Source organism: Archocentrus centrarchus, chromosome 17 (assembly GCF_007364275.1).
Source record: "Archocentrus centrarchus isolate MPI-CPG fArcCen1 chromosome 17, fArcCen1, whole genome shotgun sequence".
Lineage (NCBI taxonomy): Eukaryota > Metazoa > Chordata > Actinopteri > Cichliformes > Cichlidae > Archocentrus > Archocentrus centrarchus.
This window is the reverse complement of record NC_044362.1, coordinates 17,977,417-18,001,984: the sequence shown is the minus strand read 5'-3', so window position 1 is coordinate 18,001,984 and position 24,568 is coordinate 17,977,417. Positions and strand designations below refer to the sequence as shown.

The window sequence follows — 24,568 nt, the reverse complement described above, 5'->3', positions numbered from 1 at the left end:
AATACTATCATAAACAAAAAGTTTAACTAATGGTAGAGCACTATAAATTTTTTTTATTACTCCATTTCAGACATTTTGTAAGTTTTCCAATGTCTCCACTTTTAGTTCAAAATCTAAACTTTAAACAAACACATCGTTTAACTGGCAATAAAAAAAACGCCTACAGGAGCCATTAATCCATTTCACACAATGTGAAACTTTTGTTTCACATTGTGTGGCTGACATTACCTCCAAGAGCTGTACTCTGCCTTGATAGAGTCTGTCTGGAAGCGGAGTTTGTGGAGACATGTGGACCAGAGTCATATCATGACCCTAAGGGGAAAATAATAACATTGATAAATAAGCTGCCACTGTAACAAATAAAGAGTGAAAACTACTAACATTACGCACAGTCAGGACAACATCAGGTCTTCTGTCGAACGGAGTCATCCCCTCGCTGGGAATCCCGAATGATTTGGACTGGTAAGTGAGGAAACCACCGTAAGATGAAACCTAAAAAAGGACAGAAACTTCTGTGAGTTAATTTGAAGATTAGCCTAAAGGAGACGGTGGTGTATATTCAACCAAGATCCTTCTCAGTTACGAAGTAATAGTTCAGCTTGTGATTTTTCAGCTATGATATGGCCTTTGAATTCCCAAGTAAAGTAAAAGTCGTACAAAGATTTGACTTATGAATTAAAATTTAATCTACACCTGGAAATTTGACCTGGAAGGTGCAAAAATGTGAACACACCTGAAATATCAACTATAATCATTCTCTGCAAAACTTTATAAATGCACAGCAACTGCAATAGCTTTATTTTTCAATAAACTAAGTATAGAACAATTATTCTGGAAATTTCTATATTTAAAAATCATCAAATATTCACAATAAACAACATTCTCACTGCCGTGATGTCTCCACTGACTCACCCTGTCTCCCAGGTAGGACGGTGGTGCCACCCAGTGTAGGGTTTGAACTGCAGGAGAGAGTTCCTGGATATCTGCCACCACTGTGTTACTGGCTGTGTTCAGCACAGAAGTAACCTCCTCTCTGTCGGGACTTTCCAAACGCCAGCCCCACATATCAACAAACTAATAACAGAGAAATATAAATAATCATTTCTAAAACTGTGCTATCCCAGATATTTTTGATGGTAGTGTTTGTAAAATTAGCATTAGTAAAATAGAAACACAGACTGATGGCCTCCTAAACTGAAAACCAGATTAGCAAAGTTAATAACCACTTCCAAGACAAGCTTGCAGTAAGGACTTTGCACAGTACACGGGTGGATGGGTCAGTGGGTTCATGCAGTAGAGGCATTCTGTATCCTTACTGCAACCAGGCCACAGTTAAACCCCCACTGCATGGTGTGCATTTACCACTGTGGGTCCCTTTGTGAAGAACAGGAGCTTTTATTAAAAAACCACTGTTCACCACATAACTTCTATGACCCAAAAAGCACTGCAGGCATAACACCTCCAAAGGCATTCATAGACATGCAGGAGCAAGAAATGCCAACACACCTTCCCCCTGCGTTTGCTGGAGCTCTGACACTGGTCAGTGGCTCCCAAGCAGAAGCAGCCGGTACAGCCGTGAGGGTTCGAGGGGTCAAAATGGAAGGAACTTTCTCGACAAGTATTGCACCTGACCCCAGCAACATTTCTCTGCAAACGTGGCGGCAGTTACAAAGAGAAAGTCAGACAAAGAAACAGGGAGTTCTTAAATAAGAAATATCATCTATTGAACCCACCTTGCAGAGGCACCTTCCTGTGTCTGGGTCACACACGTTAGATGTAACTCCACCTTGATTACAGTCACAGGGCACACAGTCAGGGAAGCGATAATAACCTGTAGCACAGCGATCACACTGCCTCCCTCCAGTTCTGGGCTTGCAACTGTGTCAAAAGTACACACACACACATATGATTGCTAGGAAAGATTTTCAGTACATTTGGAATACAGAAATTGTCTCCCAACAGCTCGCACGGCTAATTGCTCATTTCTATGAGATTGAAAACACAGTACTGTGCAGGTTTCATGCACTAACAGTAAGGCGTGGATGCCTTTACAAGAATCCTGTGAATAGTTTTAAATTCTCACAGCTGCATTTATGCAGTTATTCAAGGTAAATTGTAGGCAAGTGGCTTCAAGTATCTTTTAAAAACTTGTCACAGTTCTTCCGCTGATTTGATTTGGAGATTAAAGCAAGAATGAGACAGGTTATCCATCAGACTGCTTGTTCTTTTCATCGCTGTACATAGTTTTTGTTTTGTTTTGTTGGCTATATGTTTGGACTAGGTCTGCTGTTTCACAGTGCATGCGGGGCAGACCAGAAGCTGTCTGATGTTATCATGCTCCTTAAGAATCTAATCACCTTAACAGAAAGGAAAACGTATACATCAGCACGACTGGACAGTCACTCAAGGCCAACGCCAGTGTTTAAAATAACAATTCATCCTCATGCTGTTTTTGATTTTAATTATTTATTTTTTGTCCTGTTAGGCAGAAAAATAAAGAAATCTTCAAAGAATAAATTAGGCTCTTTGTCACACACTCATGATATAAACCCGTACCAACGTTTGCCTAATATACTGATGCATCTGCAAAAGTAACATCTCATTAATCACATTGCTGTCATGCTTCATATCTGCTGTTGGAAATTGCAGGTCACATTCCAGTCTTTTTTTTTCCCACCACTCAAGAATTAGTGCATGAAAGATTGGTATTGGCAAGGGACAGCTATTACAGGCACAGCTGTTTAATAGAGAAATTACACAATCACACAATTAAGAAGAGATAATTAATTATATACATCCACTTTTATTCCACTTATCCAATCTAGGGTTGCAGGGAGGCAGGAACCTATCCCAGCTCTCTTGAGGCAAGAAGCAGAGTACATCCTGGACAGGTCGCCTTCAAGCTTCCACTTACACCAACAGCCAGTTTAGAATCACCAGATAAGTGAGAAAGATGTGTTTACAGGGTTAATAGTACCCCTGAATTCAGCAGTCTAGCACATTGGAGGTCCGTATCATGCAGTTCATGTAGTTCAGCACCATCATGCTCCACACCATCCTCCCCCACGGGGGGAGGTGACCAGTAAAATTGATGCCCGGGAGGACATCGTTTGTTCGTGTAACACAGGTGGACGAGGCACAGCAGACTCAACTGCGAGCTCAGTAGAGCGTTGATCTCTTGCATGATATATCTTAAGCATGTTAAGATGACACGAACGAGACTGACATTTCCTGTCAGGGGTTTTAAGTGCATAATCTGTGTCTCACTTTCTTTTGAACTACATAAAAAATAAGCAGAGAGAGCAGAACTGGGAGCTGGAAGAAAAAGCAGAACCTGAACACCTATCTTGAAAGATCTAGGTATTGCCTTTTTATCATAATGCTGCTTCATGGTGGTCTGAACAGATGAAAGGGCTTCCAGTGCTGCTGAACGAGATGGTGCAAGCGCTCACAGAATTGTGAAACATGGTCCAAAACATTAGTTTTAGCAGGTTGCTCAGGTGACAGAAGCTGTTTTCCAAGCCCAGGGATTGTTGTTTAGCTTTTTTTTTTTTTTTTTTTAAATTGTTAACCTTTATTGATTTGTCCTTTGCTTTCCATCTGGCTTCTGTTATAGTTCCCAGAGGAAGCTTGTAGGGGAGAGCTGCCCTCTTCTTTTGGTAGTCACCTTTTTCTCCTGTTTTCCTGGGTTGTCAGAGAGGTGTAGGTTTGTAATCTTTTTGTTAACCAACTTAATTAGTTGATGGGGTTTTATTTTAAGTTAGGGTTGTTTCGTGCGTTGTGCTCGTCCTGGTTCTCTCTGAAATTAAGTTTACGTTTCCTTCTGTTAACATCTTGGCAATAAAGCTTTTCAAACCACCCTAAACAGCCTCCTCATGTTCCTCCATCCAGTGCTATGTCACTCCCCTCACCCCTAGAGCTTTTTGCAGATGTAACATAACTGACCAGATGTACTTCTTTATGTGGGACTGCACAGCATTTTTATCCCTTGTCCCCAAGTCCCACATACTGAGACAGTGTCCCACATTTTGACTGGCTTTGCAAGATGGACACATTTTCAAATCTGGCTTTGACTCAAAGCATGTGAAGAAAGTAGAGAAACTTTTTATAACATTCAAGTGGAGGTTAGCCTGTCTAATGATATGCCCATCAGAGCAATAAGTCACCAAAAAGTCACAGGCTTTGCAGATTTTGGTAAATATGATAAAAAATATGGATCCATTCCTACTACATTTATTTAGCCTTTACATGCTAAATGCAAATCTAATAACCTGCACGGTTTATTGTATTTTTATTTTTAAGCTGGATTCGAACGTTTCAGAGGACCTCCCAGCATTGCTAACATGTCCCACACAAACATAGCGACTGCAACAGGTATATTTTTTTTGGGACCCGGTCACCCTAGCAGTGTGTGATCCATGTAGGTTTTATCTCACCTGCACTGACCAGTAATGCTGTCACACTGAGGCCCTGCATTTGCATTTATGCCATTTGGAGAGCACGCACAGTTCTCACAGCCCAGCAAAGGGTGGTAGCTGAAAGTCTGATTCTGACACACGTCACAGGCTGGTTTGACTGTCTGAGGAGGGCAGATACAGCGCCCGGTCACTTCGTCACATAGTCGGCGGCCACAGTCACATGCTACAGAAAGAAAAGCACGTAATGAGGTCAAAAATTGGTGCAAGTTATGGTTTGAGAGTAACAAAGCGTGGATGATCCTGAGACATCAGAAAAAAGTAGTGTTACAAAGAACTACAGCTCAAACGTAAGTATTGACTCACGTCTGCAGTAGGGAAATCCATAGTATCCCGTAGCGCATTTAGTGCACTGCCGCCCAATGACGTGCGGCCTGCAGGGACACTGTCCTCCAACCACATTACAGATGGGTCCTGTGGAGCCAGACGTGTCACAGTTGCAAGGCAGAGCGCCATCATTATAAGCTGCTACAAGAGAGCGGGCTGAGTCTGTGCAGAACTGGGAAGATGTTCTGGGGCTAAAGTGACACACGCACGCACGCACACACACACACACACACACACACACAAAAGGTTTCTTTTAAATACAAATGTGGTTTTATACTTGAACATGACAGCTAGAGGGCACCATTTCCAAAAACATCTGCTGTTTTGAAGGTTATTACCTTAGGATGGGTAACAACCCCCCACCCCCCCCAAAAAAAGTTAAGGTAAAGCGGCATATCACTGAATGCAACAAAACTGTATCAGCTATATATTATCACAAAAAAATGTGTCAAATTGTTAAATGTTTATTTCATTAGTTGTTGGATACCTACTCGATATAGAACCCTTCTCCTCTGCACTGCTGTATGAAATCAGCAGATTTATCCAGTGGTTTCTCTTTCAGGAGCTCTGGGGTGTAACTGCTATCAGGAACCAACATGATATAATCCTAAACACAAAATATAAACCATATAAAAAAAAATATATCTGCTCATTCTTACTTTTTTGAATTATACAGAGTGATAAACCAAAAGATTTAAAGTCATTTTGTTTTGTTTTTGTTTTTATCTTATTTGGAGAGAGAAAAGTAAAGCACGCTGAACAGCACATAAGCGAAGCCTAACCCACCCCCTGCCTTATACAGCCTGGAAGCTTAGCCTTTATAAACCTGCAAGGGACTGCCAGGTAGAATACAGTCCCTTCATTGTTGTTGTTGGGGCTATGGCATAACATTGAGGAGAGAGGACCTCGGCATGCCAAGTCCTCAACCTGAACAACACTATTGCAAAACAAAGACTTCACATACCATCAGACTGTAAACAAGTATGTTTCTATTGTTTGTTTTTTTGTATATTTGTCACTCATTCAGTTGTGTTATTGTTTAATATATAACATAAACCACTGACCAGAATAAGAGTCTTTCTAGGTGGCACGCTCACAGAGATGATGGGTAGCTGCCAAGAATTTCTGTGAAAGTCCAGGGCGATGCGCCCATCAGCGATGACTACCTCCCTGCATCCTGAGACTGCAGGGCAGAAGGATGCATTGATCATGCCTGCAAGAAAAGGAAGTTTTAAAGTTTTAAAATTAGGCAAAGAGAGAAGACACGAGGGCGCAGCACAGTAACTCATCTCCCTGTTAAAGCCAGGCGGGGGAGTTGATCCATTTTCTCATGAGCACTGGAACTCTATCTGCTCTTAAATAGGAATCAACACCTCTGTGAGAATGATTTCCCAGTCACTGCCAATGTAAAAACATCCAATAGGAGTGAGTAAGGACTCCTCTCCAACACTCACCTTTCCATTCATGGCCCGCGTCAACTCGCACTTCCACAGGGAAGGAGATATGTTCAGGCTGGCGATAATGGATCATAACCACATACCTGCCCGAGAGAGGCACCTTAGGGGTGAAACTGATCTCCGTCTGGGAAAAAACATGAGGAGAATACTTGAAGAAGTGTTGGACAGGGTAAATAAAAAAAAAAAAAGACAGAACAGATGGAATGTCTTGAGCACCGAGCTGCCAAATAATTCAACCAGGTAAGGAAGGGCACAGTGATACCTGTGGGAATTTGAGTAGTATACCGTCACCCTGAGGTTCACGGACAGGGAACACCCCAGACTGCCGTCTCTGCCTCCAATCCTCAATCTCTCTTTGTTGGGGAGCTGCAGCTGATGTGGAGGATAGCTGGCCATCGCGGGCCGCGTACAGGATCCATGTTGAGGTGGGCTCGTCAAACTGTCTCAGGACACAGTGCCGACTAAACACATTAAACAAAAAGCATTCACCTTCAACAATCCCATTTTACATTTTAAAAAGTTTTGACTATCACACTACTAAGAATACACAAAAATCATGCAAACATATGGAAACTAAGTTGAGGTGCACAGCAAATAACAGGGCGAGACACTGACAGCTGGAAAACCTGGAAAATCTGACCTCCTCATGACATCCAGAGAAGATTTAGTATGAGAGAGGATGCAATAAGAGTTTGACCACAGGGTCAGCTTCAGGTAAGTGACCCTGCCAATCTCAGGGAATGCATGCAATCACACCTGCAAAACAGCTGTGTCCATTCAAGACTGACCTGTCTTCAGTGAAGCGACCATGAGTGGAGACACACAACACTTTGGGGTCTACATACTCAATGGAGAACTCTTCTGCAGGAACCGCATACACTTTATACTGCACAGAGAAACACATGTATTTAAAGCTGCATGCTGCTGCCTAGATATGAAGCTGTGATGCATCTCTCGAGGAAACTTTGCTCTTACCAGAAGGAATGTTGCAGTGGAAGTTTGCAAAAGAACTTCAGTCTTGTGACTTAGCTGAAACACTGCCACCTGATTTCTGTTGTCCACAGCCACACTTCGACACAGATTGCTGCATGGGTTACGAAACAACAACAAAACGTACATGAAACATACGTTTTGTGCAGAATCTCTAGGATATTGATATTTATGCAGACAGTAAAGATATAAATTAACTAAGTATTACTATAAGAAAGGTTATGAAAGCATCAAATGTAGGAATCACCTGAAGGCACAGCTGTAAATATTAGCTCTGCCTGTCACTGGGCCACCTGACTGTCCACTGATGAGTATGTTGACATTCTGGACAGTGTCCATCTCACTGACATACTCCAGAATAAGCACATATGGGCCAGGATGGGGCACACGCAGACTGAGCTGGAGCTGAGACTACAGGGAAAATATATATTTACGGGAGACATTCAGGGACATTTAGGATAATTAAACTGAACATCATAAATTATAAAAAAGAAGTGCATCAAATTTCATTATATAAATGCTACATCCACAGACATCCATGGGAAGGTAGATCCAATCTACAAATTGAATTCCAGTCCCAGGCTTTTATTATGGAATTTAGAACAGCTAATGGGAACCTGATCAATGAAGGCAATCTTTTTTCTTTTCTTTTTCTTTTTTTTTTTTTTAACTATGCATACCATTTTTACATTAACATTCATCTTTAAAATACTGAACCTGTCTCCCATTAAGAGCAGCCATGTCAGGATGATCAGGGGTGGGACGCCTCACACGAGCCTGCCTCCTCTTGCGCCCTCTCCGGGTTGTGAGTCTTCCCTGCGAGCCCAGGGCAGAGCTGAAGCCATCCAGGGGTATGTGCTTATACAATAGACAGCTGACGTATACACACACACACACACACACACAAAGAGTAAATGTCAAGAGTCTACCAACAAAAAGAAAGATGAGAAAAAAAAAACTGAAAATAAGAATTTACTTTTCATCCTTGTTTGCGGTGGGTAAATATGTGCAGGGTTGAGTGATCTTTTCCTGCAGCAAAGGTGCCTCATAGTAATCCTGCGGCAGCAACACTAAATAATCCTGATGAGGGACAGTATATAATGAGAAAGTGCAACACACCAAATGAGCAGTCTAATTATTTTTCTTCCACCTTTAAAATGGCAATCTGTAAATCAGTGATTTTTTTTTATAAACTCACCAAGAGAACCCCTTCTGCTCTTATGTGAATGATCCATTTCCCAGGGGTCAATTCAAAGGGCTCAGCGAAGCCATCTCCAGGCACAGTGAGGAAGGATGGGAGAGGACTAACGGGAAATATTACTTCTTTACTCTGTTCTGACCCTGCAGAGCCAAGCACACATGGCTGTAATGTCACACACTGACAAAAAGGCATCTTCCAGATCAAGACACAGCATGCACAGATTCAGACTGAAATGTCTTAAATGATGGGTTAGAGATGACATTTTGATGGTGAAATGTGAGGCAGCCTTACCTGAAGTGCCTCTGTTATTGGTAGCCTTGATGCTAGCGGTCACACTGGTGCTGCTGGGGTTAATGAACCGCAGAACCACACGGAATAAATGCTGCCTCCCATCTTTTGGCTCAACATGCACTGTTACTCTGACTTCATTCTGCGGGGAGGACAACGACACACACACCTGACTGCGAGGGCAGAGGTTTGAGTAGACGACGAGGGGATAAAGAATAAAAATGTTAAAAGTGATGTCAGGTGGGCAGAGAAGTCAGGCAAAGAGAGAGGGTTAATCGACAGGCAGCAAGCGAGGTGAAGAAAGTTAAATAGAGGGAGAGTAAAGCAGACCCTTCACTTACAGTCACAGCAAGACTGAAAGTCAGTTTCATCCACCACCAAGATCCACGCTCTCACTTGTGCTCGCCCCTTGTGTCGGGGGGTGGAGTAGTGCATTAGAATATGGAAAGGTCCAGAAAAGCCAATGGTAAGCATTAAGATCACCTCTGGCTGAAGAGAGAGAATGTTAGTGCTAAGAGAGCTGATGTCCTCATTTGTGTACGAGCACTGAAATTACAGAAGGCTGTGTCCTGAGGTGGAGATTATTTGTGCAGTGGCAAAAGCAGAAGAATCATAACAGTAAGACAAACGACTGGAAAAGGAAAAGTATGATGTTACAAAAGTGGCAGACACCCTAATATGTTCACCTTTCTTAGCTGTAATTTATTACAATGATGTCATCAAAGTACATCAGAGCATGAATCTGAATGGACAAACCTGTGCGGGAGACATTACAGCGTAACCTCTCCAGCTGAAGTCTGGGAACTCTTGGGAGTTATAACCAAAGCGTACTGGTCTGGAATTTGGTGAGGTGCCATCTTCCACCTCAAACTTCAGCTGGTGCAGACTGGGAAAGTAGTAGCTAGGTGCTGGCCTAATGTCAAATAAGAGAAAAAAGGTAAAATTATATGAATATATGCTGCAAATATGTAAAAATAATATTAATAATAATTTTAATCTAAATTTCATAACATTAAAACTGCCATGATTTACTCAGTGCATTTACGGCCAATGACATTCTTCCGACACTGACAATGTCCTGATATCTCATGGCACACCATGCCAATGGCACCGCCTACATCACACTGGCAACCTAGTGGAGTGGGAAACAAAACCAATCATTATTTTACAATAAATACGTTACTTTGGGTGAAAAGCAGTGATTCTGGCAACAGCGTGTTCCACCACTAAGCCTGCTTTTTGTTTGTTTTGGGGTACACATTATGTAACTGTGCTTCTGAATATGAAAATATTTACAACTCAACCAGATACCACCAGTGTATCACCAGTGTTACCACAATGTGTGTCAGAGATCACATGAATTACACCATTTCCACATCTGAAATGATTTTCAACATCATTTGGTGCATGATGTTGAAATCTTTGTGAGACTAGCTTTTCACAGAAACAACCCTTTAGGAGATGCAGGTGTCAAAGCAGTAACCTTTAGTGGATCTTCAAGGAGGACAAAGGTGCCCACAAGTGTTTACCGGATACATTATCACCCATTTCTGAAGGCTGTTGTTCAACAGGGAGTATTTATAGTTTTCTACTATTCTTTAGTTTACAAAAGAAAAGCAAGGTCCTGTCTTATCTCCCTTTGATAAAAAGGACCCTGACAGACCTTGATGAGAATAAGGGGACGCCTGAGCAGAAGCCACAAGGTCAGGATCAGGGTCAATTTTTTATTTATTTTTTTCCAACAATGTACGATAAAAAAGATTTGATGATTGAAATGTCTTAGTGTCCCCAAACCTCAGAGCAGATCTGTACAGGAATACAGTATTTGTGATATTACATAATCAGACAGCTCTAATCGTGTTTGAATGCATAGCTCTAAATTTTCAGCTCTAGTTCACATGTGTTTAAGCAGCTCCAAAAAAAGCAGCGGTTTTAACCACTGGCCGTCTGCTTTGGTCAGGTGAACTGGACCTCTCGACCGTGTTTGTTGGGTTGGTGCTTTTAGATTTTTCGATGCATTTGATGATGCAGTTGAAACCAGAATATCAGTGGTGTAGCAGCTCATAAGTCTCATGAACCTAGTCAACAAGCATTTTGGCTACTGGGATCCCTTCACTTGTACTTTAACTAATTTCACTTGTTGACTCCAAATCTGGAAACTGTGTTTGTCTAGCACATCCCTTTTTTTTTAGTTATGATGTTCAAAGTATTGGACAACTAGGATGACCGGACAGACACGGCGATGCGTTTCAGCATTTAAGAAACAAGTCTGGTCTGGGGAAAAGTGAATCCAAAATTAAGAAAGGTGTTTTTGTTGGTCCTGAAATCCGTGAACTGATGCTTGACGATGAGTTCAAAACTAAACTGAAGCCAACTCAATCAGGAACATGGGAAGCATTCATGCAGATTCATCCAGATTTTCTTGGTAATGACAGAGCAGAGACTTATGCTGAGCTTGTGGCTAAAAGGCTAAAGGCATATCAGCCAGAATGTCACTGAAGGTGCACTTTTTATGTTTTCATCTTGACTTTTTCCCACCAAATCTGGGTAACATCTGCAATGAGCATGGGGAAAGATTTCATCGAGGTATAAAAGTGATGGAAAACAGATATCAGGGAAATTTTTATTCTAGAATGATGGGTGACTACTGTTGGTTCTTGCAAAGAGAGACAGATGTGCAGTACAAGATGTGCCTCAAACATGCTGACCTCATTTTATTCTGAGCTAACCTGACAGAAACATGCTTTAAGCCATCTCTGGTGTTGTCTTCTGGTTTGTTTTTGGAATAACCACATTAAAACATTTTTGGTGAGAAATTCCAGACATTGTGTTAATTGATATTCAAAAGTGTAAAAATGTTACTGGTGAATATCTCAAAAACCTGATGTGGAAGCTTAAATTGGACTTCATATCTGAAATCAGTGTAAAAAAATTAGATAAAGAGCCAGCCTGCTGTTCCCAGTAGCAAACAAAAAGTTTTTTGATCACTGTTATTGTCATACAGAAAGTTTCAAGCTTTGTTGTATTTGATTGGGTGTACTGCAGGGGTAGCAGCCTAAGCAGAGAAACCCAGACCTCTCTCCCCCTCAGCCACCTCATCCAGCTTATCTAGGGGAACGCCAAGGTGTTCCCAGGCCAGCCAAGAGGTATACCCTCCCAAGAGACATAATCAACCCCAGGGCTTCATACCAGAAGGACATGCCTGGAACATCTCACCCAAGAGGCGCCCAGGAAGCATCCTAGTCAGATGCCTGGACCACCTCAACTGGCTCCTTTCAATGTGGAGGAGTAGCGGCTCTACTCTGAGCCCCTCTCAAATGACTGCACTCTTCACCCTAACTCCAAAGCAGAGGCTAGCCACCCTTCGGAGAAAGCTCATTTTTGTCACTTGTATCTCAATCTCACTCTTTCGGTCACTGCCCAAAGCTCATGACCATAGGTGAGAGTAGGGACATAAATCCACCAGTAAATTGAAAGCTTCACTTTTATGCTAAGCTCGCTCTTGACCACTACAGACCGGTACAGGGTCCACATCCCTGCAGCTGCAACCCCAATCCATCTGTCAATTTCAGGCTCCCCTCTTCCCTCACTCGTGAATAAGACCCCGAGATTCTTAAACCCCTTCACTTACTCTCGTTTCACTAAAATCTGACCACTGCAGGATGAGGAGGGATTCTTGAGAAAGTGGAAAAGCATTTGTAAAATGACAATTACAACATTGACCTTGAGCACAATTTGGGTGAAGACCCATTAAGTGATCATTGTAAGTTTAACTAAAACCTGACCTACACCTAGAAACACAGTTGAAGTTTAGCAAAAAAAAAAAATTCTCACCTTGACAACCAAAATAATTCTTTTTCTGCAGTAGGAAGTATCCATCTTTGCAGGAGTCACATGCATCCCCACATGTATTAGGCTTACAGTGACACTGTCCACTTTTCTAAGCAAACAGACAATCAAGAGAAAATTTATGTTGCAAATGTGTGACCACGCAGTGCACTGAAAACTCTCAGACTGCTGACGAGAACAGAACCAAATGAAAGCACTCACCTGTTCACACTCTCCAACACCACTCAGAGTGCCTTTCAGGTCACACTGACACTCTGGTTTGAGAAAGAAAAATGGGTATGGTTATGAAAATGTAAAGGGGGCTCTGCAGTGAATAGACACTGATTACAGGATTTTGTCACATTCATGGGTGAAACCTTCCGGCCTGCACATCAAAGATCCAAAGGAGCTTTTCAGGCCACAGCTTCTGCTCAGCCAAGTGGAAAAAAAAAAAGAAAACTTTCCCCTGAATGTCCAGCCACAGTCAACCAGAGACATTCTTGTGATATTAAAAACACCCCCCACCCCCACCCCCACTCAAGCATTCAGGCAGCATGGTAGTGATAACAGTCTTGCAAGAGAGCAGAGCAGTAACAACAGACATATCTGGACAAAACCAGGAGCTGTTCTCTTACTGGCTACACTGGAAGCCGCCTTAGTTTTCACCATATTAAAAACTTTCTGTTGATTGAAACAGAAATAGTTTTTGAAGAGGTTATAAAAGCAAAAGTTCAGATGTTCTGTTTTTAATGTGTCACTGGATACGTTTTTTTTTTTAACGTGATCTCAGGAGGAAATCTCACAGTGGAGGCAGGCTGCAGGGGTTTGCCAGTATAATGTGTTAGTGTTCAAAGGCAGAACCAGCCTTGTTGACAGGGGTATGTTGACATATCCTCTGGGTAAGACAGGGCAAGGCTCATATCAGTACCTTGTCAGATTGTTCCTGGCAATTTAGAAGTCTGCAGAAAAATTGGGTCAGAATTAAGACTGCTGGAGTTCGAGGCAATTTTACCTGACAGGAAGTCAACAAAGCATTTTTTGTTCTCTTTTGTCTTTACAATGATCAATGTCTTTACAATCCATAAGATTCCTTTTTACTTACCTATGCAGCCACGGGGGTTGTCTGCAGCTAAATTCCAGTATAGAGGTTTACACCTGTCACACAGGGTTCCCTCTACATTTGGTAGGCAGCGGCAGGAGCCCTGAAACAACAGATAAGGAAACTAAGAACTGTTGAGACTAGTAGCTACTGTTGAAAGCCTTATATTTGTTTAAAATCAGAGTGATTAAATCAGCTGCAAGTGCCTGCATTTTCTACAAAGACGATTTTTTTTTTTTTTACACTGAAACTTGGCGGCATGTCTTTCTTTCTTCTAAGTATACATTATGCTCCAAAGTGAAAGGTGACTCTCAGAAATGGCCGAGCATTACTACATGCTGTTTCTTCCTCTTTAGAATGAAAGGAAGTCTCTTTTCCTTTTTTAATTTCCTTTAGTTTTTGGAAGAAAAACACTTCCTTGTAAAACCACACAGGATGACGTTTAGCTGTGTTATCAGTTGTAGGGCTGTTAGTCCATGCAAACCCACACCCAGCACTGGATTTAGCCTGTGACTACTTATATCAACAAGGCTAATAAAATCTTAATCCAGATAGGAACCATGGCACATAGAAAAATTTGACTTTACTGAGAGTAGCTCACCACTTGGGGATCAGAAACCTCAGTTCCTGCCGTGTTACACATACTTGTGGAGGCTGAAAGGACAAAAAAAGAAAATATTACTGAGCCGCCACAGAAAAAACACTGCAACACTGAACAAATAATTTATGCCTATGTCCAAGTTCAAGTGTTTACCTGAGCATTGGGGGAATCTGAGACCAGAGGCACAACGATCACACTGCTGACCGACCACACCTGGAAGACAGAGGCACTGACCAGATAACAGGTCGCATATTGTCCCATATGAGCCTTCCTGTGAACACCGGCAGGCTGGGGAGAGTAAAAAAAAAAAGCAGAGGTATTTAAGGTTCTTAGTATTATTGTCCTTAGGGATACGCGAGTCTGATATGAAAAACAGATTGAAACTCTTGAGATGACCCTGTTTATTTTAAGAATCAGATTATGATTCCCAGTTGTCTGTTCTTGGGAATATTAGTCCATAGAAGGAAGGAGTCTATAAATATCACATATTCCATCTCTCTGTGAAACATCATGTCATGCAGATTGCGTTAAAAAAAAAAAAAAATCAATTGAGGGGGCGAAAGTGGGATTTTTGTGGATGCTGTGGGAGAATTTTTGCTCCAAAGTCATGAGAAGAGGCCACAGTAAATCTAGTCCAGCCAGAAGCTACATTTTTTTCCACCAGCTTTCTCATCAGCAGAGGTCAGAAGTACACAGTTGGTTTATCTACTATAGTTATAACGATGAGCAGAGAGGGATAAATCCCACTCACCAGCACAGTCAGGATATCCATAGTAGCCTGGTGCACATTCATCACACTCCTGTCCCCCATAATTGGAGAGGCAAAGACACTGACCATTTGGACCGCACACGCTGTCAGCCACGCCGGCCCCATCACAGAGACATGCTGAAGGAGGAAAATTATAAAGTTTATTCTTTTTTTTATAGCACTGCAGATTTCCTCAAAGTTCTGTGCAGGAAAGTCCTACTTATAAACATCTATTTGAATAAGTAATCTTTAAATGCAAATACCTGTAAATATTAACTAAAACACATACAGCAAACACACAAGTTTTCAAAAGAACTTACATTCACTGGTCTGAGCCTCCCAGTAGGGTCCATTTAAAGCTTCAAGGTAAAAATGTCAAAATCCTTAAGATATGACTTAAAAATGGCCAAAAAAAGTAAGCGCATTGGCATCTGAGACTAATGCAAGTAGCTTCATGCAGACAGTGGAGTTGTATTCTGTACTAACAATGCAAAAGATTGCTGGACAAGCCAACCGCTGCTGTGTAATTAAATCAGTCCAGTCACACTGCCGCGTGAAAGCTTATTTACATTTATATCACTGATTTGCCGCCTTTGTTCTTGTCCACATAATAAATGGTCGTGGCCACTGCTTTCAAAAGAGACCTTGTGTTTCCTAGTCATTAATTGGTCATGACATTGTGTTTCTTTACAATCTGTGGGGCTCCGAGTTCTTTGTCAGCATGCAATTCCCTCTCACCCTGGCAGTTTGGGAAGGACTGGTATCCAGGTCGACAGCGGTCGCATCGCTCACCCTCCACACCCTGACGGCACAGGCAGCGCCCTGATGCATCGCATATCCCATGTGACGTCCCTCTGTAGTCACAAATACACGCTGCGCACACAGATATTGGAAATGTTTAATTTCACAATACCAGCAAAGAAATTAAATCCTAACAGAAATTCAAATGAGTATCCCCCGTGGAACAAGTCTGCTTATAAATGAGTCTGAGCTCTTTCCTTAGTGGAACTTGACAAACAAAAAACAGACTGAAAAATATTTCCGCCAGTTGAACTATTCTCATATTGTGGCACACAATGGTGCAGCTACGCTGGTGCCCACCCTCTTGCCAAACCTCGCCTGGTAGTGGCATGTGAATAGACTTGGCACAGCCACCCGAAACACTACCGCAGTTTGCCTCTAAGCAGCTCCCAAACATTAAAAGCAGCTTTTCAAAGGCTGCTGATTGAAAGACAGGCTCGTGAGATGGCATGTTAGAGGAACATTAGTGTTGGTATATTTTCTGACAGCTAAATTGAGAGGGAAAAAAGGGGATCAAGGTATTCACTTTAATAGCAATGTCATATTGCTAATAATGGATTTCCCAGCTTGAAGGGAAACCAGAAAAGGGAATTTAAAAATAATATTAGTTTCCACCGAATAGTCCCAAATGGCCGCTGCTATCATGAGACCACTTGAACTTCAAGCTCCATTGATGGATGAGGAAATTTAAACCACTGCACTGTTAATCTGAACAACTGCATGTTATACCAGGATTTTAACCACCTACAAATGTAGCCTGCATCTTGAATGACCTCTGACACGTGTTCTTAAAGCTTAACTCTAATGAAAACAGAGTCCGACTCAGTGGCACCACATGCAACACTCTAAAGCCCTTTTAAAAGCCTGTAAGTAACTCTGGAATAAAAAAGGCTAACCTATAAAAGAGCTTTTCAAGAGGGCCAAGTTTCAGGAAAGTTTTCACTGAAGATGCACTGAGAATAAAAGCAGTTCTCTAAGCACTGCCATGAAGACATATCAGGTCTAATCATACTCACGTTGACAGCTGGGTGTGCCAAAATAGCCTGGAGGGCAGGCAGTGGGAACTATGCAGGGAGAAAATAAAAAGAACGCAAAAAAGCATTTTCAATTGATGATGTTTAATAATGCATATCAATCTAAGTTTGATATGACATGCTGCAACAGTCTGTTTACTTATCTTACCCACAATAGGACCTGCAGGAGATTTGGTGGTCGCCGGATAAACTGGATATCCTGATTGCAAAAGAAAGGCACAAAATTAAGGCCTACAGCAACGAGAAAATGTAATCAAGTAAAACCTCAAGTGTCGACTTTATTTATCGCTCGGGGGTGAGAATTGCTTTTGTTGCAATAATTGAAATCCGCATTAAAAAAAACAAAACAAAAAAAAACTACCCACACAAAAAACAAACACCACCAGCAACTTTTTGAAGTTCATCACTTTCTTGTCAAGAGAAAGATGAGAGGATTTACAACAGGCTTGCATTTGAATAGTAAAGTCAGTGGTTAGGCAGCTCAGCTTAATGTAAACACTGTAGTCAGGGTGAAACAACAAGCCTGGATCTGTGCAAAGTCTAAAAACAACATTTCATCATTTTATAAAGGATTACACACTGACTATTTATTGCTTGGGAGGAGTAATAGGTTGGAGCTTTAGCTGAACGCGTCCTAGCCAGGAAATAGCCCAGCACATCACCACTGTAAAATCCACTCTTACACTTGCATGTTGTCTATGGATTAAACAAAAACATTTTAACCTGTTTAACACTGAGCCTCAGAGGAGCTCACTTTGTTACTCTTGAACAGACAAACAAATGACATCAAGTCTCGTGTCTAAAGCTGCTGAACTATATTAGGTACTGTATACTTAGACTTTTATTGCTACTCTAGCCTCACTCTGCCCGATGTTCTGGTGACAAGAAGCTCAAGGTTGACAACAAGTGTTTGCAGACTGCAGGCAGTTAATGTCAACTGGTGTTCTAGTTACCCTCATTTTTAGTATTCATTAATCTGACATCAGATTTTACACCAAAGGTTACACAGCCTCAGTGTAAATCGGCTGTGTCCAAAGGTAAAATCTAACAAGCTGAAAACATTTCATTTCATTTCATTTCAGTGACAGAAAACAGCAAACAAGTGGCTCCTCAAACCCAAACAATCTTTTCATGACTGCGTCAAGATGTTTAGTCTAGTTTGGCAGTGCTAACATGCTGGTGATAAGAGACAGTTTTAGTAACTCTGAGTTATTAAAACTCGCCAGATCAGATCAATGAGATAAGATGGGAAAGTTGTCTTTATGTGTCTATTATCTGAATGGCATATGGAACATGCAATAACCACAGTCTGTTGTGTAGCATGTAGCAATCTTCCAAGGGGGACTACGAGACAAAAACAATAATGATTCATGATTCCAGCTATCAAAGAGTGGGTTCAGTTTAACCTGACCAGTGAACACTCGTATCATTTCAACAAACAGTAACGTTTTCCCCTTTAAGTCAAGATTCAAATGGAGAACAGTAAGGCTAACTGTACCATTTTTCTTTTCATTTGCAGCAATCACAGTGTGATTCATGCCATATGATATTTGAGCATGCCATACTGAGATCATGCATTTAGCACATTCATGTGAAATGTTATCTGAGCATGTGAAAGCTAAACTAAACTTACGAATGCAGTCGGGGTAGTAATAGTACCCATCAGTGCAGCGATCGCAGTGTTCTCCAGAAAACTGTGGCTTGCAGATGCAGCTTCCAGACCCCATTTCACAACCATCTGTAGTTGTTTCATCACAGCGGCACGCTGGTGGATTTTATGAAAAATGTATACATAACAATAAGAAAGTGCCCATGTTAACATATGGATAAATGCAGGCTAACATATACATCATCAGAGCATAGTAAGTAACAAGTGGAGAAAGCCCTCGACCGTCCTGAATCCCAAACTGAAAGCCCTTAAAAGCACATTTTCTGACTCTGAACACCTTCGGCTGCTAATCTGCTTAATTGAGTTTGTGTATTTTATGATTAAATTTAAAGCTCTCGGGTCAACCAGTTTAATTCCACTACTTTGTAATGTGCAAACACAACCAGCAGCTATTTATACCAAGAGGAACAGTCACGGACCATTAAAGTAATGTAAACAATGGCAGAGCCCAGTTTAGCAATGAAACAAGCAGTGGTGCCAGTGGTGCTTGTCACCGATGCCACTAGTGTCTAAAAAAGGCACAAAAGCCTTTCTCTGAATAAAACTTTATTTTGGCTTCACTCATTGGTCATGCATACTGTAGGTCACATAATTTGATTCCCAGTTGCCATATCCCAAAAAAGCTTTGCAATGTGACTTTAATGCACTGATGAGTGCAGCTGCAAAAACTGATTTGATTTGGAATCAAAAAGATTATGCTGCAAATTCCACAGAAATATACACATGTACACGTTCACTTTTAGCCCCATATTGACACAGTCTCTCTTGTAAGTGCACAGTAACATTTTAGAACATTGGGATGTTGGTCAGGATGGCTCATGCATGGGTCTACAATTGTGGCCACAGTGGGAATTTTCATTTATTCGTTCAGACCAGTTTAAGAGATATCCACCCACCCCCACTGTAAATAAAACAAACAAAACAAAATACACAACAAAATAATGAAAAGAAATTTGTAAAGTCAAAAACCAAGTATCAAACTCTCAGAATGAGCCTAAACATATCTGACCAAACAGTCTGGCAGCAATCAGATCCATGCCAGGCAATGTGCTTTAAGAAGTTAAAACTGAGTATTTTGATGTGCCAAAGAGACAAAGACAAAAATGTGGCTTACGTATACATCCGGTGGGAGACTCAGGAGGTACTCCATAAGGTCTGTAGAAGCCCTCGATGCATCTCTCACAGTTCACTCCAGCAGTGTTGTGCTAAAGAAGAAAACAAACTTTAGTCCTGAACAGATGAATCTTTAGCTTCTCGCTATGCATCAATCTATGACGACCGTACACAATACTTTGATATACTCTCTACATCTGTATTATATTCCATAACACTCCATCTTAACATAACACTCAATTCAACATTATCATGGCAAAAAAATAAATAAATTCTTGGAAAGTTTAGAAATCAAAGTTTGCTTTGGCCTCACACACCAGTTTACACAAGTTTCAAACTGAACTGTGCAGTATCAAATGCTCTGCAAGGGACTTGAGTAACATATAGATGCAAGCACGGAATTTTTCTTTACTTTCTATCCTGTTTTCTACCACACACGTCCAAACATAAGAATCAGTTTAGACTTGATGCGCAGCACATACCTGGCAGTTGATGCACACTCCTCCTCCATCAAACCTGCCGAAGGTGTCTAAACTTGTTCCCCTTTTTTCCACCTCTGGGTCGTAATAACAGTCAAAGGCATGGGAGAAACACTGGCAGGCTGAGGAGGAAACCCCCGAGACACACACACACACACACACACACGCACACACACACATTATTCTATACTGTCAATAAATTACCTCTGACTCCCCCATTCTCTCTTTAAGTACCTTAAGCTACTAATTCTCTTAAAAGCAGTGATAAGTGTGGTTGTTAAGTATTAGGAGAAACTATAAAATCCAAACTAAACAAGATGGCACATCCTCTTCCTGTAATCCACCCCCATCTTATTGATGATTATTAATGGTTAGGGTGCATTTGTACCGCATGAGTGCACTGACTGGATTACAAGTTTCCTTCTTCACTTTCTTTCTGTGGCTGCTGCAAGGTTATATTTCATGAAGGCAAAAGTTGTCAACAGTCCAAAGCAATTAGATTCCAGCTGACAAAAGCGCTGCTGATGGACCGAATGGCTCGCTGATAAGCTCTCACTATCTAGGTTGGCCCAGGACAGACCAACTCACTTACCAGCTACCCAAACAGACAAAATGCAGTAATCCTGAAGCAAGTTGTGCCCCGTGCTGTTCATCGCACATACCATATCAGGAATGTCCTCTCAGCTCTTCACTGAGGCTCACCACAATACCATATCAGGGCATCCACAATAGGGTTTAAATATCAGAGGCAAGAGGACACTTCAGCTCTCTCTGGGGGTAGTAATTCAAGGAGCCAACAGCACGGGGAGTATCAGACTGTAGTTTTGGTTACACACTAAATGAAGTATTGTACATGTATACTTACGCTGACACTCATTCGGGTTGTCAACAGTTGCAGCGCGCCACGGCTTCTGGTTAAATCCCGGGCAGCAGCGGTCACATGACTCACCACAGGTGTTGTGCTGGCACTCACACTGGAGTCTAAAGAAAGGAGACGAGACACCTGCATTCACTAGTGCCAAGATCGTTTTTCAGAGAAAAATGTCACAACTTTGAAAACCTTTGAGGGAGCTGCACACTGACATTTACTAGCAAACCAATGAGGAGATGCAGAGGGGCATGAACATTCATTTGGAGTCATGTTTCAGACAATCAGACAAGTGAACATCCAAATTTGCTTTGCTTTAAGCCGTGTTTTGGTATCTGCTTAGCTGCTATTGAGGACTAATTTTTCCTGTTTTCCATTTGATGTCACAGTTTTGTGCAGGTGAAAACAGCCCCTTATAGCACCTGGAAACTACAGCGATGAGAGCAATGAGACAACCAACTCAGTGAAGCATCCATGAATCTTGTGCAACTCTGTTGCTTAGATTTTTTTTTTTTTTTTTTGAATACAAAAGCTTACAAGTGATCAAAGCAGCCCTTTATCCCAACTCTTATCATGGCCAGTAATCACGGGAACTGAAACAATCTACTGCTTTTCACAATGCTGATGTCATTGCACAAACATTATAATTATCCTTTTCAGAAACAAGTGATCATTCTTGATCTTATCTATACTATACTTCATACAGTAGATTTGGCAGCATTTCTATTATCTTTGCCTCTTTGCTTTCAGCATTAAATCCAATGCACTATAATAGTTGCACACAAGAGTCCCAATTTTACAAAACTAATGAATTAACAAAAGAAATGCAGTGCCTGGTTAAAGTTACACTTCAGAGTTAAGAGGTGAAAAGCCTAAAAGGAAGTAACCACACATGTCCACACAAAAGTCAGAAATTTTTTAGTGTGTATTAGTTACCTGTCTGGGTTGTCAGGGCTACCGCCCCCATCGCACTCCTGTGCATGCCCATGACAAACACAGCGTCCACCGATGCTGATGTCTTTGATGCTGTAGTAATACTGTCAGCAAACAAAGAATATGTTAGCAGCCACTCAGCAACAGCAGTCACACCAGAACAAATGTCTGATTCTGCTTAGCAGAAAAGTGAGTCAACGCTGACAAGCACAAACCTAAACCATGACCCATGAGATAATGCTAGTTTTATGGGGTGAATCAGTGCATGAGATAACACAAGATAAGACAGCCAACATCATTCCTAAAGCCTGGAATAAGAAAAACTAAACTGATGTTTTAGACAGTACTATGCAAAAAGCCTTGAGACACCCAAAATTTCTTTACATGGGAAAACAGGTGCAACAATGTTTAAAACATGTGCAAACAGAAATGGCAAAAACAATTTGTTCAGTTGTAGTGAGCTTTAAAGTCAGTATTTATTCTTTAACACAGCCTGAACGCTTTTACGCAAGCTTTCTTGTAATTGCTTGGGATGTTTGTTCTGTTCTCTCTGTAAATGATCCCACACTGATTCAATAATGTCTGGGCTCTGGGGAGGCCAAACAATGACTGATAGCGTTCCATTGTGTGTTTTTCTATGCAGGTATGCTTTTACTGCATTGGGATCATTGTCATGAAGAAAAATGAAGCTGTTGCTAATCAGATGCTTTCCAGATGGTATTGCACGGTGGATCAAAATCAGATGGTACTTTTCTGCGTTCATAATTCCATCAATTTTGACAGGACAGCTGAAATGCAGCCCCAAACCATGACAGAGCCTCCACCATGTTTTACAGATGTTGTACCGCTGGTTTCTTGATAGCTGCCCTTCCACTGAGGCCATTTCTGATGAGGTTTCGATGAACAGTAGATGGATCAAAGGGCCAGATACATTCAGGCAGACATTTAGATTCAGGTCCTGTGTCAGATTGTTGCTGGATTTTTGCCTATTTCTTAAGGGCATGATTTCAGATGCTGTTCATCTGCTGTGCGTGGTTTTTAGGCCTGCCACTCCTTCTTTTGTCCTCCACTTGACCAATTTTCTCAAGTTTTCTAAGGAGAGGCTGCACAGCATGCTGAGATATGCCAAATTTTCAGCTAATAGCTGAAAATGAGTGAAAAAGCAGCCAATGTCCAAAGAAAACTTGTGAAAAACCTTCAGAAAGCCTGGAGAACTATTACTCAAAACCACTTTACAGAAATATAAGAAAGTCTGGCTCCTTGGAAGCAAAATACAAAGAAATGAGGGGATGCTGAGACTTTTGCACAGTACTATACATTTCTGGAACTGAAAGCTACATTTACAGGAAGATGATCAGTCTCACAATAATGTGTTTTAGCACGTTTTATTGTGCTTTGAGCAATGAGACCTCACACCAGCTTGTATCAAGTGAGCTGCAAAGCTGACTGGACAGACAGATGTGGCAGTGGGTCTCGACACAGATGAATGTGCGAGCAGGCCTGTGTGTTTGTTTCAGCAAAAATAAAAAAATAAAAAATAAGCTGACAGGTGGGTGTTGCAGAGCCCAAATGGGAAACAAGAGCCAGCCAGAACAACACCTTAGTGTGAGGCTGTACAGTACGTGTCTCACCCTGCGTGTGACAGTGGGGTCTCTCTGGGCCTTGGAGATAAGGTGGCCGAGCAGGGTGTTGGTGCGGAGGAAGTGCAGGCGGATATTGGTAGCCTTTGTAAAGTCTTGCAGCACTGGTGAGTAGGTAAAATTTTTGGCCCCCGGGCGGCCATTGACCAGAGACACCACAACCTAAAGAATAAATATTTATTTCAGAGATCCTCATTAAAACAACAGAGATATTTTGGTTTCCTTTTTTTTTTTTAAACAACTTTTTATTTTACCTCTCCATTCTCCAAAGGGATGATCCGTGAGTATTCTGTGGTGCAGAGCTGGTCATCATCATTTAATATACGAACATTGGGCTGCTTTCCAAACCTTTCAATACACTCACGTTCTGAATCTGCCAAAAATAAATAAATAAAGCCACCAATTAATAAAACTGAGCAATAATAAACTGATAAAACACTGATTTTGAATATGAAAACATGTAATATCTCAAATCTCTAAATAAATGCTGAAAGGAATTTGTGCAACAAGCAATAAATATTTTTAGAGGTAAAACTCAAGGTTAAACTAATAGTCTTCAACTCATTATAGATCCCACATGAACGCAAACTTGGAGAGAGACCTTGAGAGTGTAAAACAGATGAGTCAGCTGTGTCTCCTGGCAAACTGTGCACGCACATCCCACCCTGTTTACCGCAGACATCCCACCCTCCCTCAGATATCCCGAATCAGCAAATATAAAATATGTATCAAGTATTTAAAATGGTAGGAGTTCAGTTTCAGATTTGGACCGTGTCACCACCTGCCACTTTTAAAACACCAAATTCAGATTTAAGCTTACATTCTGGCATTTTTCAGTAATTCAAATTAAACCAAAGGTTTTACCTCACACACACTTCTTGTCTTAATCTGTCTCGGATTAAACATACAGCAGTAAAAGCCTTGAACTTTGTCCTCAGGCCTTTCTTACAGAAACATTTTGACTTGTCACGGCAGGAGAGACACGTGTATAACTAACAGCGGTAATAATGACTGCAT

General features: G+C 41.4%; 1 protein-coding gene across 1 annotated transcript in view; it reads right to left on the bottom strand.

Moving 5' to 3' along the window:
* Window positions 1-24,568, bottom strand: part of LOC115795409 (laminin subunit alpha-3) — a 57,569-nt gene that overhangs the window by 20,337 nt on the left and 12,664 nt on the right. Inside the window, exons 4-39 of the mRNA XM_030751300.1 lie at window positions 23,806-23,924; window positions 23,543-23,713; window positions 21,915-22,015; window positions 20,976-21,091; window positions 20,114-20,232; window positions 19,633-19,723; window positions 18,483-18,614; window positions 16,998-17,048; window positions 16,832-16,879; window positions 15,753-15,887; window positions 15,018-15,152; window positions 14,420-14,554; window positions 14,267-14,319; window positions 13,669-13,768; window positions 12,789-12,841; window positions 12,573-12,678; window positions 9,771-9,870; window positions 9,495-9,651; window positions 8,742-8,880; window positions 8,448-8,590; window positions 8,226-8,329; window positions 7,967-8,123; window positions 7,497-7,660; window positions 7,235-7,343; window positions 7,048-7,145; window positions 6,522-6,720; window positions 6,257-6,383; window positions 5,867-6,015; window positions 5,294-5,409; window positions 4,782-4,993; window positions 4,437-4,641; window positions 1,734-1,878; window positions 1,507-1,647; window positions 913-1,074; window positions 391-492; window positions 229-312 (exon numbers count right to left, since the gene is read on the bottom strand). Of these exons, the coding sequence (XP_030607160.1) occupies window positions 229-312; window positions 391-492; window positions 913-1,074; window positions 1,507-1,647; window positions 1,734-1,878; window positions 4,437-4,641; window positions 4,782-4,993; window positions 5,294-5,409; window positions 5,867-6,015; window positions 6,257-6,383; window positions 6,522-6,720; window positions 7,048-7,145; window positions 7,235-7,343; window positions 7,497-7,660; window positions 7,967-8,123; window positions 8,226-8,329; window positions 8,448-8,590; window positions 8,742-8,880; window positions 9,495-9,651; window positions 9,771-9,870; window positions 12,573-12,678; window positions 12,789-12,841; window positions 13,669-13,768; window positions 14,267-14,319; window positions 14,420-14,554; window positions 15,018-15,152; window positions 15,753-15,887; window positions 16,832-16,879; window positions 16,998-17,048; window positions 18,483-18,614; window positions 19,633-19,723; window positions 20,114-20,232; window positions 20,976-21,091; window positions 21,915-22,015; window positions 23,543-23,713; window positions 23,806-23,924 (4,478 nt within the window). The remainder of the gene's footprint in view (window positions 1-228; window positions 313-390; window positions 493-912; window positions 1,075-1,506; window positions 1,648-1,733; window positions 1,879-4,436; window positions 4,642-4,781; window positions 4,994-5,293; window positions 5,410-5,866; window positions 6,016-6,256; window positions 6,384-6,521; window positions 6,721-7,047; window positions 7,146-7,234; window positions 7,344-7,496; window positions 7,661-7,966; window positions 8,124-8,225; window positions 8,330-8,447; window positions 8,591-8,741; window positions 8,881-9,494; window positions 9,652-9,770; window positions 9,871-12,572; window positions 12,679-12,788; window positions 12,842-13,668; window positions 13,769-14,266; window positions 14,320-14,419; window positions 14,555-15,017; window positions 15,153-15,752; window positions 15,888-16,831; window positions 16,880-16,997; window positions 17,049-18,482; window positions 18,615-19,632; window positions 19,724-20,113; window positions 20,233-20,975; window positions 21,092-21,914; window positions 22,016-23,542; window positions 23,714-23,805; window positions 23,925-24,568) is intronic.